Consider the following 17,100-nt stretch of genomic DNA (forward strand, 5'->3'; position numbering starts at 1 on the left):
CCTGTTTCATTGAGTTGTAAGAATTAAATGAAATAATGCATATGATAATGCACTTGGCACAATTCTTGGCACATTATAAATTGTTAGGAAATGGTGGTTGTTCATAGATTAAGAGAAACAACAAGAAAATTCAAGGAGCTCAGATGGGCATTTGCATATTAAATGTTTGTTTTTTTCTTTTATTGACTCTAGAGAGAGGGTGAGGGAGTGAGAAAGAGAGGGAGAGAATCATCAATGTGAGAGAGAAACATTGATCTGTTACCTCTTGTACACACTTCAACTGGGAACCGAACCCACAACGTAGGCATGTGCCCTGACCAGGAATTGAACCAGCCATCTTTCGGTTCATGGGATGGCACCCAACCAACTGAGCCACACCAGCCAGGGTTGCATATTAAATGTTAATTTATTTAAATGCTTAAAGTTTAGCTTCAACCAAAACATTTGCATATAAATCGGTGAAAAATAGCAAATGAAGGATAGGAGGGAAATTAATAAAATAGTTCTGTTTATATAAGTATTGAGTAATTGTCTTATATATCAGCAACCATGAAAGTAACAGAAATAGAAAAATTGTTTGAGAATGAGAACTCATATGCCTGGAAAACTCTGACTACCAAAACACACAAATGCTCTGAAAGGAAACCTCTACACAACTCAGTAATTATAAGGAAACATCCTTTTTGGTATTCTGATTATGATTTACCCTGGCCTGGACCATCTTGTGATTTCCCAGAGTCTCCATGAAATTAATCACAATAAGCAATATCAAGTTTTTTTAAAAGATCCAAAATGAAATGCCTGGTGAATCATAATGAGAAGCTGTGCAGTCTTATTCCTTTGTACTCACACAGTGGGTGTACTTTATGAAATATCTTAAATTTATCACTTGATTGTACCAGTTAACTGCAATCATAAAAATATGCTTTTAATATTATGGTAAAGTAATAAACACATGCTACCAATAAAAATATGCTAATTCATTTGGGGGCAGTTTTTATGTTCTAGTCACTATCACACACACTTTTCTTTCAGAGAATCTTTTCACCAATTCCCTAAGATTATATCTCTTCTCCCACATATGCAGCAGAGGAGACTGAGGCATAGAAAGTTTAAGTAACTTTGCTAAAGTCCCAGCTGTTAAAGTGCAGAGGTTGGGTTACAAAGCCAAGATAGTCTGACTACAGAATCTGACCTAGTTACTGTTATGATAAACTGTCTCCCAATAAACTTGAGAAGCCCCACCTCCCCAACTCAGAGGGTCGCAAGGCGTATTCACATCATTAGAGCCTTGGAGGAGTCCTCAGGAAAAGGAAACACAGACATACTCACCTATTATTTATCACCCTTAATTGAACACAGGTTCCTTTTCCTTCAGAATCTGCAGAAACATTTGGCAAAACAGATTGTGAGAAACATTGTCCTAACACAGAAACAAGATACACATTTCAGTTTACTTGATCTAGTTACATTTGCTTATTAACCTTGTGCCTTAGCTGTAAGAATCATGGGCTTTGTGGCTGGAATACAAACTGTTAAAATCATATTTCAGCTTTCTCATTTTGCAGAGAATTTAAATAATTTATACAAGTTCCACAGTAATAAATAAAAAGCAGAAGCAGTGGCAAGAGCCAGACCTTCAGTAAATATGTATTGAGTGTTTACTATGCAGCCGGTACTATACTAAACATCTCATATACTTTAATCCAAGGAGAGGGAATTAATGTTATTGTCCCCTTCTATCAGATAAGGAAATTAGTCACACAGCTAATGAGTGAGGAAAGGAGGATTTGAACCTGGATTTAAATCTGAAGCCCATGCTTTTAACAACTATGTGTAATGAAAATCACACATGCTGGAAGATAGACCATACATGATTGGGATTTGAGAGATGTCTTTTCACGTAGAACTGCAGTGAAAAGAAATGTAGTTCAGGTATCCCAGGTGGGGATACTTAACATATTTTCCCGTAGAAACTTTGTTTTACATGACGGGTAGATATATGTGTTTGACAAACATTAGAGTGCCCCCTATAAACCATAGGACTTCTAGAAACTTCTAGACTTCCTGGCACACTGAATTAAACAGGTATGTATAGGCTAATCTTAGAATCTAAACACCATACTGAGCATTTTCTTGAATAGAAAATTTATACCATGTTCCAAACAACCTAAAATAAGTGCAACTTGATCATAGTTGTTTGCTATCTGCCTTGATCATAATGAGAAATAATTTTTAAAAGTATATAATTATTACTATATGAATGATTACATTTTTTAAAAGATTTTATTTATTTGCAGAGAGAGGAGAATGGAGGGAGAAAGAGAGGGAGAGAAACATCAGTTGGTTGCCTCCTGCATGCTCCCAGCCAGGAGCCTGGCCCACAACCCAGGCATATGCCCTGACTGGAAAGCAAACCGGAGACCTTTTGGTTCCCAGGCCGGCACTCAGTCCACTGAACCACACCAGCCAGGGCTGAATGATTACATTTTAATGTGTGTCTGTTCGTGTGCAGTGTATAGGCATGCTGATGAATGTTTTCAACATCTGGGTCTCCATACATCTAGAGATTAATGAAGTTGCTTATGAATGTGGTTGGTGGAGAAGAAAGTCAATTTACATAGGAATTTAATCATATTTATTATGTTAGAGTGGCTTCATGATTTATACAACTTATATTTACAAACTCTGGCTCTAAAAAATCCAAATTTTAAAATTAATTCCTTCAGAGTGATACTAGACGAGATCTGCCAAGAACTCCACATTTTCGGTTGTACTTCATTAAAAGCAATGGGGAAGAAAGTAGATGGTGTGTGTGGGAGCAGAGGCTGCTTAACAAGATGCTAGCACATTTCTAATTTTGATATTCACATGAGAAAATTAAACAGACTCATTAAATATTGCTAATAACTTACAGAAAATGTTAGGAAAGATATTTATTATCAGCCTGTAAAATTCTGGGAAGTAATTCTGATGTAGTGCAGTGTTTTGATGGGACTGTCATTTTTAAGTGGTGGGGGAGGAGTGAGAGACACCTGTCTCGGCTGCAGTTTTAGAGTAGCATTTTCTTGGGTGAATAATTTCATTTGTGAGGATGTCTGATTGGAAGAAGGGTGATGGGGTTTACATGGCTCACATCATAGAATATCTTAAAATGGTACTTTAAACTCTTAATTATTTAGAAATTCAAGTCAGAATTGCTTGAAATGGTGACAGAGAAACCCAATTTATCATTCAGATATGGTGCTTGTGGACACCTTCTAGTGTGTCAGTGTCTTCGCTGGCGCCCTCATTTCATTGTGCTCTGTCTCATCCTACAGAATCTTCGAATGCCACCTTGCTGACCAATGCAGAGAAGATTGCCACCATCACCACCACACACACCCCTTCTCAGCAAGGGGCTCAGGAGACCAGGTCAGACATGACTGTGGTTTCTTTCATTAGTTTAAGCGGAAAAAAGTAACTCCTGTCATGATGACACTTGTCCTTGGTTCTTTCTCTATTTCCTCATGGGCTTCTTTTATATGTATTTCTTTCACTTTGGCAGAAATACCACCAAACCAAAGCCGGAATCTCAGTTTGACTTCAAAGCACCCCAGGCAACACAGGTGAGGGCCATTTCTCTTTTTTATCTGTTTGCTTTGTACATTTCCTTCCAGCTTTCTGAAGCTATTTTTATGAGATATCTTTTACAAGATACCTCAATTAAAATATATAACCTTTTTTGAAGTGATGTACTAAATATGCACTCCCATTTGGCTGTCTGGGAAATGACATTTTATTTTAATACCCTTGAAATATATATTTCTAGATGTCCTTTTCTAGGGGGAAAAAACAAAATAAAAAGCAGTAATTGGTAACCAATGGAAGAGCAAAACAGCTGATATCTCCTCGTGGTATTCCTAATTGCATTTATCCCAAGATGTCTTTTTCCTAAGGTGTTTCTCAGACTTGTGAATTTCAGGTGGGACCCATAGAGCAAACATCTGTCCCGTACAGTGGTGATGGAGGGTGCACAAATAATAAATAGCAGGTGAAGCCTTTTGATATCCTAATGATGAACACTGTTGGCATTTTTTGGGCATTGGGCAGGGAGGCTGAAAATCCAGCAATTTGCAGTGTCATGTAATGAATTTTCCTGCCATAAATGGAGAATTGCAGCCTCAATGATTTAAATTTTAATATATGCAAGTTGGCATGCAGTCTATAGGCACACTCATGAATGTTTTCAAATTCTGGATCTCCATCCAAACTTCTAAGGTTAATGGATATTCACAAGCAAGTGAGGATCACCAAGAGCGGGGTAGTGATTGTGCCTTTTGGTTAAATCATCATAATAGAGAATGTTTGAGAAGAGATGGAGAAAAATATGTGTGGATATAAGTTCTCCCAGAATGATCACATTTAATTTCTTGAAATAGGAGCAGGAGTTTTACACTGTGGAACTGGAAAGAGGAGCCAAGGGATTTGGCTTTAGTCTTCGAGGGGGCCGAGAATATAACATGGACCTCTATGTTCTGCGCTTAGCAGAGGATGGTCCTGCAGAAAGGTGTGGAAAGATGAGGGTAAGTCAGAAGAGGAGTCTGGAGTCCATGTAAATACGTCATCTGTAGCGACTTTTTGATTATATGGCTGGAACCTTTTTCATTAGAATTACATTTTTTACAGTTTTCAGGACAATCAAAATCCATGACTTTCACCCTGAATCACAGTTAGGTGTAGCTGCTAGTTAGGTGAACACTTTGAACTCTTTGGGGTCAAATGAAGGATTAAAATTACTTACTAAATTATTAAAGGAGATATTTTCTAAATATCATTTTATACTTGTTATACTTGATCTCATGAGGAAGATATCACTTCACAGGAATTCCTGGGTGTACCAGGATGCTTAGAGAGCAGGAAAGCTCTGTACTTCTGTAGGTTTTGGGCAGCGAGCTCCATTCGGTCTCTACCTAGTCACCACCCATCTTGCCCTAGCCTCAGCAGCATGTTGACTCTGCATGAATATTCAGGGTCACTTTGCTCTGTTTAGATAGCTACCATCTGTTATTGCATATGAATGTTTTGCTCTCCTGGGCAGATTAGATGACTAAAAAAAGAAAAGTCATCTGATTATAGATACGTCATATAGATTGAGACACGCACACATAGGAAGCAGTTAGCAACGAATTAAAAAAAAGAAAAAACAGGAGTCAGGTCAGGAAAAGAAAAAAGTGAGTGAAACTGGGCCTACTGACCAAGGGTAGGGAACTTAATACACAATCTTGAATTTTAAATTTCTTCAGATTGAAATTTTTAATGAGTATTTTTTTTTCTATTGGGAAAGTAAACCATGTAGGTGGTTTTAAGAAATTAAATAGTGAAAAGTGGTACATAATAAAAATACAGTTTCCTGGATCAAACTGTATATCAGTTTCTTTATGCACACACATGCACAATTTGTGCCTATAGAAGTCAACATATACTGGTAGATATTCCTTTTGTTTAAATTTCAAACACATGGGATATGCTTTTATATGTTTTTTATCACTTAAAAGAGTTTCTGATTGAAATACCATTGTCATGATATTTTGTATAATGCTGTATAGATCACAAGACATGTTTACATGTATTATCTGATTTGATTTTCTCAGCTTGGTAAGCATGGGGTATTATCATCTCCTTCTACAAAAGAGGAGGTGAACTCTAAGAAGTTAAAAGGACTTGAGCAAGGTCACTTAGCTAACAAACAAGAGGCTCAAATTCAAGACTTGAAAGTCCAAAGCCAGGGCTTCTCTTCTACCTTCTAGAATATAAGTTCCATGACAGCAAGGATCTGGCCTGTTTGTTTACTCCTCTATCTCCAGTGCTTAGAATAGCAGCTAACACATAGTAAATGCTGCGATCAGTCTACCAACCAGATTGCCATCTCATCTGAAGGCTCAGCTGGGGAAGATTTGCTTCTAAGATCATTCACAGGGTTGTTGGCAGGATGCAGTGCCTATTGGGCTGCTGGCCTGAGCCTCCCTTGTGTCCTTAGGATGGGCTCCATTGGGTAGCATACATCAGAGTGAACAAATTGAGAGAACAAAAGGGGGCAAGTAAGACAGAAGCCAGAATCATTTTGTAACTTTGTCTCTGAACCCACCTCTTATCACATTTGCCATATTCTATTTGTTAGAAGCAAGTCACCAATGTCAACCCACATTCAAAGGGAAGGAAATTACAGAGGATGTGAATACAAGGAGACAGAGATAATTGGGGGCATCTCAGAAGCTGCTCCTTTCTTCAACAATTAATATTCCCCTTACTGATTTGTTATTTTTTTCTTTAGCACTTATACTATCTAATATAGATCTAACTTTCTAATTTTCTCATTAATTGTATTTCCCTCATTAGAATGTCATCTCCATCAGGGCAGGAATTTTTTTTTTTTTCATAGCTGCATCCTAAGCAATAGAAGATTTTCTAGCATACACTCAATAAATATTTAGGAAATCAATAAATGAAAGAATTTTAAATCATAAAACACCTCAATAGCTGGTGAAACACTTTTGCGATGTTCTCACTTTGTTCTCTCTTGCTTTGAGCAGATCGGTGATGAAATTTTAGAGATCAATGGTGAAACCACTAAAAATATGAAGCATTCTCGGGCTATAGAACTGATTAAGAATGGTGGCCGCAGAGTGCGTCTGTCTCTGAAGCGGGGAGACGGCTCAGTACCAGAATATGGTGGGTCAAACTATGAAAACATTCCTTCCTTTCCTGGCATGACTCCATGAATTTGTCTCCAGAACTGCAACAGGAAAGTCTTTTTGTTTCCCCTATTCACCAATGTCTTACCAGCCTTTCGCACCATGTGATTATTTCCTCGCTTGTTCTGAAATCTCTACACATTTCATCCTTTTGCTTGCTTATGTGGACTGGGGCATGGCCTAAGACAAGATCTTTATAGCCCCCTTTCTGGTAATCAGAGAGAACATTTTGTCTAGTCCGACCAAGAGCGAAGGAATGATTGTTTGAACTGTGCCAAACTGTTTCTCAGATCCAATTGTTAGCACAAAACGACTATACTCCTTTTAAGAAGCAGGAAAGCAGGTTTCCTGAGTGATATGTTGAGGCACAACTCTTTTCTTTTTTTTTTTTCCTTTTGTGGTTTTTTTGATGTCTTATTTATGAGACGTGGAACTTTGAGATGATTTGGGGGCCTTGCTCACCTCCTTTATGTCCTATATACAATACTTCTGCATCCCCCACTCCGGTTCCTGCCCTAACCCAGACCACCTGAGCCCACTACTAGAAAACAGACAAAACTGTTGATATGTTAGCCATATGTTTTTAAATGATAAAGGATGAAATGGGTTCCCAGTGCTCATCATAAGGGAAACACGTGATTATACCTTTCCTATGGGGAAAGCCAGGTTATACATAGAGTTCCTTTGTCATATCTATAGACATGATTTGACTAAACAGCAATGATCTTTACATAGCTTAGTGTCCTGATGGCAAAATATTATATATTATAATAATTATGTCCTATTTATTTGAGATTCTTGTTTAAAAATTAAAAACAAAAAAAGCTATGCCCTAGATGTAGGGCTTTTTTTTCCCAACCAAAGGTCTACAAAGGTTTCTATAGAAACTGTGATTGAATGGTCCCCATATACATCGGTCCCCTTTATTAGGGATTTTATCTGTTAACACCCTCTTTTCTGAAAGTCATTCTGCACAATTCCCAGTTGCATTTTAGATTTGCTGAGATCCTTAATTCAGATGCAGCTCAAGGACAAGATAAGTCCTTTGAAGGATAGTCTTCCGAGGTGTTGGACATCCATACGGGTGCAAAATATGAGGGGCCCAGGGTTGGGGGATGGGTGGTTATCAGACAAGGCCCCCTTATATATGGCCAGCCACACATGGGGAAGGTAGTCTAACAACATGAAGATGTTACAGCTGTGCAGCGTACTGAACCATTGATAGGCGGATCGATGCCACTGAAACTGTATCGTTGTTTCCCTTTTCTGTCTTCCCTATGCTTCTGTTGGATGTGATATTTCATTTGAGAGTCACCATCAGTAACCTGTGTACCCTCTCAAAACCTATGTCTGTTGCACTGAGGATGAAAATCCAACACTAACAAATGTTCTTTGGGCTAGAAATAAAGACCATTTAAATACTTGGTTTTCCAAGAAGAATTGAACATGCCAGGATTGTGCTGCTATAATGTCTCCATGTGTCATTTGGACTAAATCTCTCTAATTCTATTGATTAGAGTCACAAATGGGTTATAATATGTTAAGTTCCAATATTTTTCTGACTTGATTGGAACCTGCTTCTCTGTGAGGCTATTTTTGTAATAAGTTTTTTGTACTTAATTTAACTGCCGCGGTCTTAAGGGGGGAGGAAGGGAACTTTGTTCTTTTGTTGTTTATTGTTAATGCTTTCCTATGCCAGCCTGTCATTGTTCCAGTTGTTTGAAAAAAAAAAAAGAAAGTAAGAAAAAAGTATGCATCTATTGTGTGGGTCCTAGAGTCACCATATTTGGCTGTCTAAAAACGTCACTGTTCTGATTGCGGTCTCTGCAGCCTTATTTGAGTGTTGCCTTAGACTGTCTGACTGGACAAATAAACTCTCTTTGCCCTATGTTAACAAATGCAGATTTTTTTCTTTCCTCTTTGTTGTAGGGAATCTAAATGTTCAACTTTTTCTCTTTCTCTCTTTCTCTCTTTCTCTCTGACTGTTCTTGGTGCTGGGCCCTCCCTTCTACAGCGATGATACCTCCTAATATCGCTGCATGTATGAGAAATGAAAAGCTCGGGGAGGCTTGCTTCTACCTTATGGGCCATAATCAAACTACGGTTTGTAGCTCAATCAATACTAGGTGTTTCTGTGCTGTGGCCTAATTTCCTCATTGCTTCTGCTTAGCTCTATTTTGATATGTTTGGCAATTCATTCTGAGCACCCTGCGTTCTTTGAATTGTAAGTACACCGCTGACCCCGTTGAAGTCTTGCTATCCCTTATCTTAAAAGTAGGTGTAAGAAAACCCAAGGTTAGCTTTATGATAATGATCTAAGCACCTTGCTTCACCCAGATCTTAAAATTCATGAAACAGATTGCTTACTGTTGACCTTGTTGCTTCATGAAAGATCCTTACAGAGCATCCACTTTGTCTCTGTAACTGTCCCCCTGGTTTGCCCACCATGCTGCAGCACACCATTCCTGGTGCCTTACCTAAAATGGTGTAGTGTGTAGGACCTGTTGTGTGTAGTTGTAATGAAGTATCCATGCTTTGAAAAGAGCTCTCATAAATTCAGGATGCTACCTACATGTGCAATGTTATTTCAAATAGTTTAATACTACACAAAAGCCAATATGTGTTGCCCTGCTTTTAAATCTATAAACATCTTGATGCTGTAAGAAGCAGTCCAGCAACTCTATGGCTCATTGATATAATTATGGCTGAGCATAAAGAAAAGTGCCTCTAAAATAAAGACTTTATCTGAACTTTATCTGATGTCAACTGTGTCCCTCATAACCTCCCTTCCACTCCCTTTTATCTGTCAGAATACTCCACATAGTAAAAATAGCTCCTTAAACTTACACAAAAGTAAATAGTTGAACTAAAGCATGCACAAAAGTAGATAGAATGTTTAATGGACCCTCCTTTCATGTCACCTTTGCCAGTCGTCAACATCTGGTCATGTTGCCTCTATAGTCCCCTTTGCCCACCACCCTGGGTTATTTTTTTAATATATTTTAGAATAGAGGTATACTGTGCATACAGTAAAATGCATGAAGCCTAAGTATACAGTGCAGTGAGTTTTTACCTCTGTGCACCCATTTAATCACCACCCAGATCAAAACATAGGTTATTAACATTCCCCCATAAAATTCCCTTATGCCCAGATTATGTTTAAGCAAACTTTAAAAAGCAGTCTTTAAAAGAAACATTTCCTTTCATGGGGGCAAGGGAGGGGTGGGCAAGGGACAAGGGTTGGTGGGTGGAGAAAGAAGAGCAAGGGATGAAGTGGGGGCATTTGGATACCTCGAGACAGACTATTATGGCTGTGCCTTTAATGTTAATGATCTATGTTTTGAGTAGAGAGAATGGTAGGCTAGACCCTAAAGACCTCAAGCACTAGTTTTTAACCTAACTAGTTGCAATTATACTTAACCAGGACTCAGCTTAGCTTTGATTCTGACTGCTTCAGCAGTTGTGTGTTTGTTGTCACTAATGAGAGCTCAGGTGTGGGAGTGGGGACCGTAGCCCAAGGTCCTTCTCACCGAACTGTCGCTCTCATTCACTTTCCCGCAGACCCCAGCAGCGACCGGCACGGCACCTCCGCTGGTGCACAGGGTGTCCCGGAAATGAGGCCCGGACCAGCCGGTCGCCGGCCGCACCAGCCACTGGAGGCCAGTTATCCACCTGATCTTCACAAATCATCACCACATGGGGAAAAGCGGGCACACGGGAAAGATTCAAAAGGCAGCAGAGAGTACAGCAGACAACCCAACGAGCATCACACATGGAACGGAACTTCCAGGACGCCCGACAGTGGGGCTTGCCGACCCAAGGACTGGGCGCCCGAGGGGCGAAGAGAAGCCCCGCCTGAGAGGTTGGTGACCAATGGCCCCACGAGGAGGTCCCCGGAGAAGCGGAGGGAAGGCACCCGGAGCGCTGACAACACTTTGGAGAGGAAGGAGAAGCACAACAAGAGAAGAGAGATTTCTCCTGAGAGGAGGCGAGAGCGGTCACCCACGCGCAAAAGGGATAGCTCGCCCAGCCGCCGCAGGCGATCTCTCGAAAGGCTCCTGGATCAGAGAAGATCTCCAGAGCGAAGGAGCGGGGGCTCACCCGAAAGGAGAGCAAAATCAACTGACCGGAGGCGAGCAAGGTCCCCCGAGCGGAGGCGAGAGCGGTCGCTTGAGAAAAGGAACCGAGAGGACAGAGTCAGCCACCGACAAAGAGAAGAGCCGAGTCTGAAGCAGGATGCCAGCAGAAGTGGCAGACATCCCCCAGAGCAGAGAAGGCGACCTTACAAAGAATGTAGCACCGACCTCAGTATCTGAGCTGAGTCACATTCCAACCTTTACCATGTCAAAGGTTCTAAGAGGAAGGTCACAAACCTGAAATAATTTAGTTTCTTACCTAATGAAACATCTTTGATGATCCTATGAATAGCAACAAACATTTTATGCATTTGAAATCTTATAAGAAAAAAAATATATGAAAAGTGTTGTGCCTGATGTATAATATTAAAGAAAGTATTTTTAAATGTATACTTTTTTGGAAATTATTTGCCAAATGCTGCCCCAAAGGGATATAAATTTTGTTTCTACATAAACTGTAGAATTGTCAAGGATGGTTCCCTTTTGGGGGCAATCTATTTCTCTCCTGATTAAATAGGGCTGTTGATCATTTTCTCTAAGTAAGGGATGTTATTAAGTTTAATTTGATATGGACTGTTATGTAATGATGTAGTGCTATACTGTAGTTAGGAATTTTTCTTTTAAATAAAAAAATGAAGTTATATTTGTAAAAGCTGAGGACTCTTTGGGATGGGTTAGGATTGCCAGTGATCCTAAAATCAAGCAAACTATATAAAGAGACTACTATTGCAAATGAAGGATATTTATAGCAAACCTACACAGCACACAGAAATGTTATATTCGTGAGTCATAGTTGCTTCAGAACACAGTTCAGACTCTTCCTGGCTATAGATAGGCATATAGAGGAGAAGTTTGTCCTCCGTTGCCCAAATACAGATGGTCAGGTTCATTAGCATTACCAGCATCTACTAAGATCTCATTAAGGCAGTGCTGTCACAGCTTCACTCAACTACTGGAAGGAATGGACAACAAACACCTTCTGTATTGTCTGATTTGAGGCTTGAAGAGCAGATGGAGTGGGGGACAATGTGCCCAGTGTGAAGGAGCCATAAAAATCCACAATACAGAAGGTTACATCCCCCCTTTTTAGCATAAGGCCATGGTTGCCTGTTGCCAAATTGGGGCAGAAGAAATGAGCCTTGGTGGAGTTAGCTCTTTGTTGATATCGAGGGTTAGAGGTGCTTATTCTTAGAAATGCCGATTTCCCTTTGAAACCATAACAGTTTCCAGAATGATTGAAGGGGAAAGGTTGTGATCTCAATGGTTGTAGATCTAGTTGGCAAACTTATGCCCTCATGACCTGTCCTTTGAATTTTGGGACAGCAGAACAAAATATAATGATTTTCCTTTTTTAAAAAGACCCATTCTTTTGCAATCCCACATAAGGTGTAGTTGGGTTGGCTGTAGCCCCAGGAAGTGGTTGAAATGGATTACTGCCTAGCTGAGCCAAAATGTTTGCTTGTACCTGTTGGACCACTATAGCAAACCGCTGCTTACAATACATTGTATATTTCTTAGTACTGTTTTGCATTTTCCATACAGACAAAATTTTACAAGTCAATCACTGTTGTTCTCATGGTACTGTTTTAAAAAAGGGGGCGGAGAGAATGGAGAAAACTAGCCAATCATTGTGTGTAGAGTTAAGAAATTGTAATTAATAGAGCCTGTTTAAAAAAATTGTTGCCTTTTTTCTTGTATAAAAGAGAATTTATGACAATTTAGCTGTGAGGAATGTGATGTGTTCATATTTTTGAATATGGAAAAAATGATTCATTGGCATATTTTTTAATGTAAACTAAATCAGGTATGTAAAGCTGTTTTAAAATGGGAAACTAAGTAATTCTCTAAAGCTTTAGTAGGTTTGACTATCATCATTTCCTCCATGGTTAGCCTGCTTGTAAATTGTTAAGCACTTGTTTGACTTCTTTTCTTCACTCATTTCTTGCAGTGTGTTATGGATTTAATGCTGTTTCTGTATTGATGAAAAGCAGTATGTGGGCCAATCTTTTTATAAAACACTATGCATATATAAATATTACATTGTTCATAGCTTTATTTGACTTCTGGGTTTATACATAACATTAGAATGCATAGCTGTAGTTGTGTGGACATTCACAAAACAAGTTCCTTTCCTGGAACAGACACAATGAACATCCTATAACTAAAAAAGAGAGAAAAGCCTGTGTGTTATTTTTATCAAAATTTTCCATACAAAGCATACATTGAGCTGTAGTAGTAAGGCAGAAGGGGAATGCAACTGAATAACAATGTTCTTTTTCATCCATTTCCTAATAGCAAACTTGGGGACTTTATTCCTAAGGTTCCACTGCTAGGAATTTTCTCACTATTTCTAGCAAAATCTGTGATGTTAGATGGTCAATGCTCTCAACTGTGGTCCAGAGTTTTAACTAAATAAAATCAAGATAGATTTGGGGAGTGCATCCTGAAGTTAGTATTTTGAAGTCTATTGTTGTCAGAATGACATTTGACATTTTAAAATCTTATGTGCTACCCACCTGCGCCTGTCTCAGTCTGAAGACTTTGGTGTGGCAATTTCCTCAGAATGCCACACAGAGTTGCTTTGGAATACTGTACTGTACAGGAACTACGGACTAAGCAGAAAGATATAGTTTTCTCTGAACTACTGTAACCTTAAATTGGAGACTGATTATTGTGAGCCTACTTTCCCTAACCCCCCACGTCATATAAATGTCTTGATGAGAAATGATGGATGGGTATTTTGTATAATGAAATCAAACCATTTAGAAATTTTCCTGTCATCCATTATACAGTTGAAGCCTGGAAGAATATGGGGGGCAGGGGGCAGGACTCAACACCCTACTTGTATTTTTTAAGTTTCTTTTGTGAAAGATTTTTTAATGCATTTTTACTGTAAAAATACATGAAAATGTATGCATTCCATAACCACTATTGCTTCTGGATTGATATCTTTCTTGTCTTTGTGTTGTTTCAAATGTATCAAAGTCAGGTAGTCAAGTGAGAGTGACTGGCTCCAGCTCAATGAAATACACCATTCCTTTCAGAGAGAAGAAATTATGCCTTTGCGCAGTATGGGGCAGTGCACCAGCTGCCCCATTATCACTGCAGAACCTATTAGAAATTCAGAGTCTCAGGTTTTACCCTGAGCCTACCAAATTAGAATGTGCATTTAACAGGATCCCCAGCTAGCTTATATGCTCAAGAAAGTTTAATCAGCATGGGAGGGCATGGAAAACCTACCAATCAAAGAACTTTATTGCTTCCTACCTGTGATCTTGGGCAAGTTCCTTAACCTCTTTTTAAGCTTCAGTTTCTTCATCTTTAAAAGGCCACACCTCATAGTTGGGAAGAACAAATGCAAAATGCTTAGCACACCTCTGACAATCAGAAGAATCCTCAGTAAAAGACTTCCTTTTTTTTAGGAGGAGGAGGAATTATCTGTATGGCAATCGGTATTTGATTTCTTTTCCAATCAAAATGAAGAAATATTTTCTCTATTAAAATGGGGGAGATAGCTTTCTGTTTTAATGATGAAGTTCAGAAATAATGTGACTCATGCTACTTCCCAAGTATGACTCTCACCAGTATTTTGAAATATGAAGCCAGAAGGCTGTGCTGTGAAAATTAAGACAAAAATAGTCTACGAGTATAACCCCTGGAGATAGAGATATATATGGAGTTAGACATACTTCTAACTAGTCATGCTAAATGAAAAATTTAACCCACTAGTGAGTGATTTAATATCTGACTTGGTTAATTGCATGGTTTTTAATGACATTCCAGGTTCCCTCACACAGATTTTGGGTTATTTCCTCAGTATGACTTAGTAGTTAGCTTCCTACAGAACCTAAGTTCCTGGGCATACAAAAGGGTGTTGGGTTTAATAGTAAACCTTCCTACAATGTGTCTCTTTTGCTGTATTTTGCTTTATTTTGTCAGCAACATGGTAATTATGGACAGTGCTCACTTTGCTAGCATCTTTTTTGTTAAAGGTGGCACCTGGAAATGGTCACTGGCTTAACTGTCAGTGGAAGCTATTTGTAAAGCCCTCTGTCACACAATTTCTTCGCCTGCCGTCAATAGCCATACAAAAAAAAAAAGAGTTGGATATGAGTCAGTCATAGCTCTCAGGGGGTTTTCCTGCTGGTGAGCAGTCTGAGACCACCTTTGAGGATCTGCATTAATCGTTAAAGGAAGAGGCCTTTCAAGTTCCTCCAGGGGGGTTTTCTCATAATCAGGCAACATGATCAGCATTGGGGTGGGGTGTTCAGCACAATAAGATACTACTGCTTTTGGAATATACATCATTACAAGCTTTGAAGAAGGAAAATGACAAAGCTGGCCCTTCTCCAACATAATTATTTGAGATGTTTTTTTGTAGGAGTGGACTTTTGATGAAAAAGTTTTGATTGGTTTTACCCAGTGATGTGTTGATGCTTTGTACTCATTGTGAGGAGTAGGAGTATGGTTTTAATTCTCTTAATGCAAGGTGTTTGCTGCATCACCACATCTTTTTTGAAAAAAGATGGATTTAAGCAAGGTGGTATTAACACTAAATACTCAAGTACTGCATGTGACTGCTACGCTCTATCACCTTTCCACTTCATTGTGATGTCTCTTGAGTTCTAAATACCACACTAAGCACTGTCCTTCTAAGTATATTTATCCCTCAGGGAATAAAGTCTCTTTGATCTCAGGGAATCACAGAGCTGAAGGGAAAATGATTCAGAAAGGCTACTAATCCCTGCATGTACGATAGACAAGGCTTGTTACTAGATTACTCATTTTTCAATACATATTGAAGACTGACTGCCAGGTACTTGGTGAAACTAACACCTGCTTCCTGGTTTTGAGAGCTTATCATTTGGTGGGGAAAGACAATTACTTGTAAATGACATAGAGTCCTATGAAGGTAATAAATAGGGGTTTTAGCCAGATTGAGGAAGGTTATAATTCCAGAAGATGGAGAAGGAATTAACTGGTGAAAGGAGGCTGAAATCCAGATGTGACAGAGTGTGGTACAAAATGGAAGGGGTTACATCATGAAGGGTTGGGCTGGCCTTGTTTGAATTTTAGACTTCAGAATAACAGGTGACCATTGAAGAGGGTAACAGGGCCCCCAGTGACCTCCATATGAGCTCTGCCAGGGGATGGTGGCCACCTCAGGTTTGAACTTCAGAACGATGGCCTCAGAGCAACAAAGGGGTGTTGGGAATGAATCCAGTTAGGCTCTGTGAGCCCAGGCGGTGGCCCTTATCATGAAAAAGTAAGGTCAGGCAGAATTTGTCAGAGCTGAGGTCTCTAGGCCCATGTTTGCCACCCTCTTATTCTTATAATAATTATAAGGAAAATTATTAATTTTTCTTCCAATTTAAATATGTCTTTTTCCTTGTTGCTATACCTTTATTATTACATGCAGAACACTTTGTAATGAATTTCTTGCGTAAAGTCAGTCATTTATTATGCTACCTGGTTTTCTCCAGGTTTACCAATTTTCCTGCCTTTTTCATATCCTGGTTTCAAACCTTGTAATCCTGTTTTCCCTTTTTTTTTTTTTTTTTTTTTTGAGATTAACAACATCTTTCTCAATCTGTAGAAGCCCAATTATCATGTTGTCTTTGTCAGATATTCCCTGTGTTTGAGCATTGAGGAGCTGTTCCTATGATATTTTACTAGGAAAAGCAGTTTTTTTAAATTTATTAAACTATACTTAAGTAAAACATTCAAGCATGTCAGGGGAGTATAAAATTAAAAGACACACTATTCCTTACCACCTAATGCTCCAGAGCCACTGAAGTATCTATTGCTAATAGCTTGGTTTGTGACAATTTTTATCTGTTCCTACTTATATATAAATGTATATACAGTAGTCCCCCCTTATCCACAGTTTCACTCTGCTGTTTCAGTTATCAACTACAGTCTGAAAATATTAAATGAAAAATTCCAGAAATAATTTGTAAGTCGTAAGTTTTAAATTGCAGGCCATTCTGAGTATGGTGATGAAATCTTGGCCATCACACATGAACCATCCTTTTGTCCAGTGTCTGCATGCTGTAGGTGCTCCCTGTCCATTCGTCACTTGGTAGTCATCTGTCTTGGTGATGAGATCAACTATCAGGGTATCATAGTACTTATGCTCAAGTCACCCTTATTTTACTTAACGATGCCCCCAAATCACAAGAGCCGTGGGTGATGCTGGCAATTTGGATATGCCACAGAGGAGCTGTAAA

The 17,100-nt window shown here is 39.0% G+C and overlaps 1 protein-coding gene across 7 annotated transcripts in view; it reads left to right on the forward strand.

Annotated features, from left to right (window-relative positions):
* MAGI1 (membrane associated guanylate kinase, WW and PDZ domain containing 1) overlaps positions 1–13,798 on the forward strand; it is a 671,948-nt gene extending 658,150 nt beyond the window's left edge. For 5 of the 7 annotated variants that reach the window (XM_090283881.1, XM_090283876.1, XM_090283877.1 and 2 more), the window contains 5 exons: positions 3,321–3,414; positions 3,548–3,608; positions 4,422–4,565; positions 6,573–6,711; positions 10,296–13,798. In XM_090283881.1, coding sequence (XP_090140007.1) covers positions 3,321–3,414; positions 3,548–3,608; positions 4,422–4,565; positions 6,573–6,711; positions 10,296–11,050 — 1,193 coding nt within the window. In that variant the 3' untranslated portion in view covers positions 11,051–13,798. Of the gene's footprint in view, positions 1–3,320; positions 3,415–3,547; positions 3,609–4,421; positions 4,566–6,572; positions 6,712–8,748; positions 8,838–10,295 lie in introns of all 7 variants that reach the window. The other 2 variants (XM_090283882.1, XM_090283883.1) reach the window with 1 other exon arrangement.
* Positions 13,799–17,100: the final 3,302 nt, after the last annotated feature.

The sequence above is a fragment of the Furipterus horrens genome, unplaced genomic scaffold (assembly GCF_987537825.1).
Source record: "Furipterus horrens unplaced genomic scaffold, mFurHor1.1.pri manual_scaffold_7, whole genome shotgun sequence".
NCBI classification, from domain to species: domain Eukaryota; kingdom Metazoa; phylum Chordata; class Mammalia; order Chiroptera; family Furipteridae; genus Furipterus; species Furipterus horrens.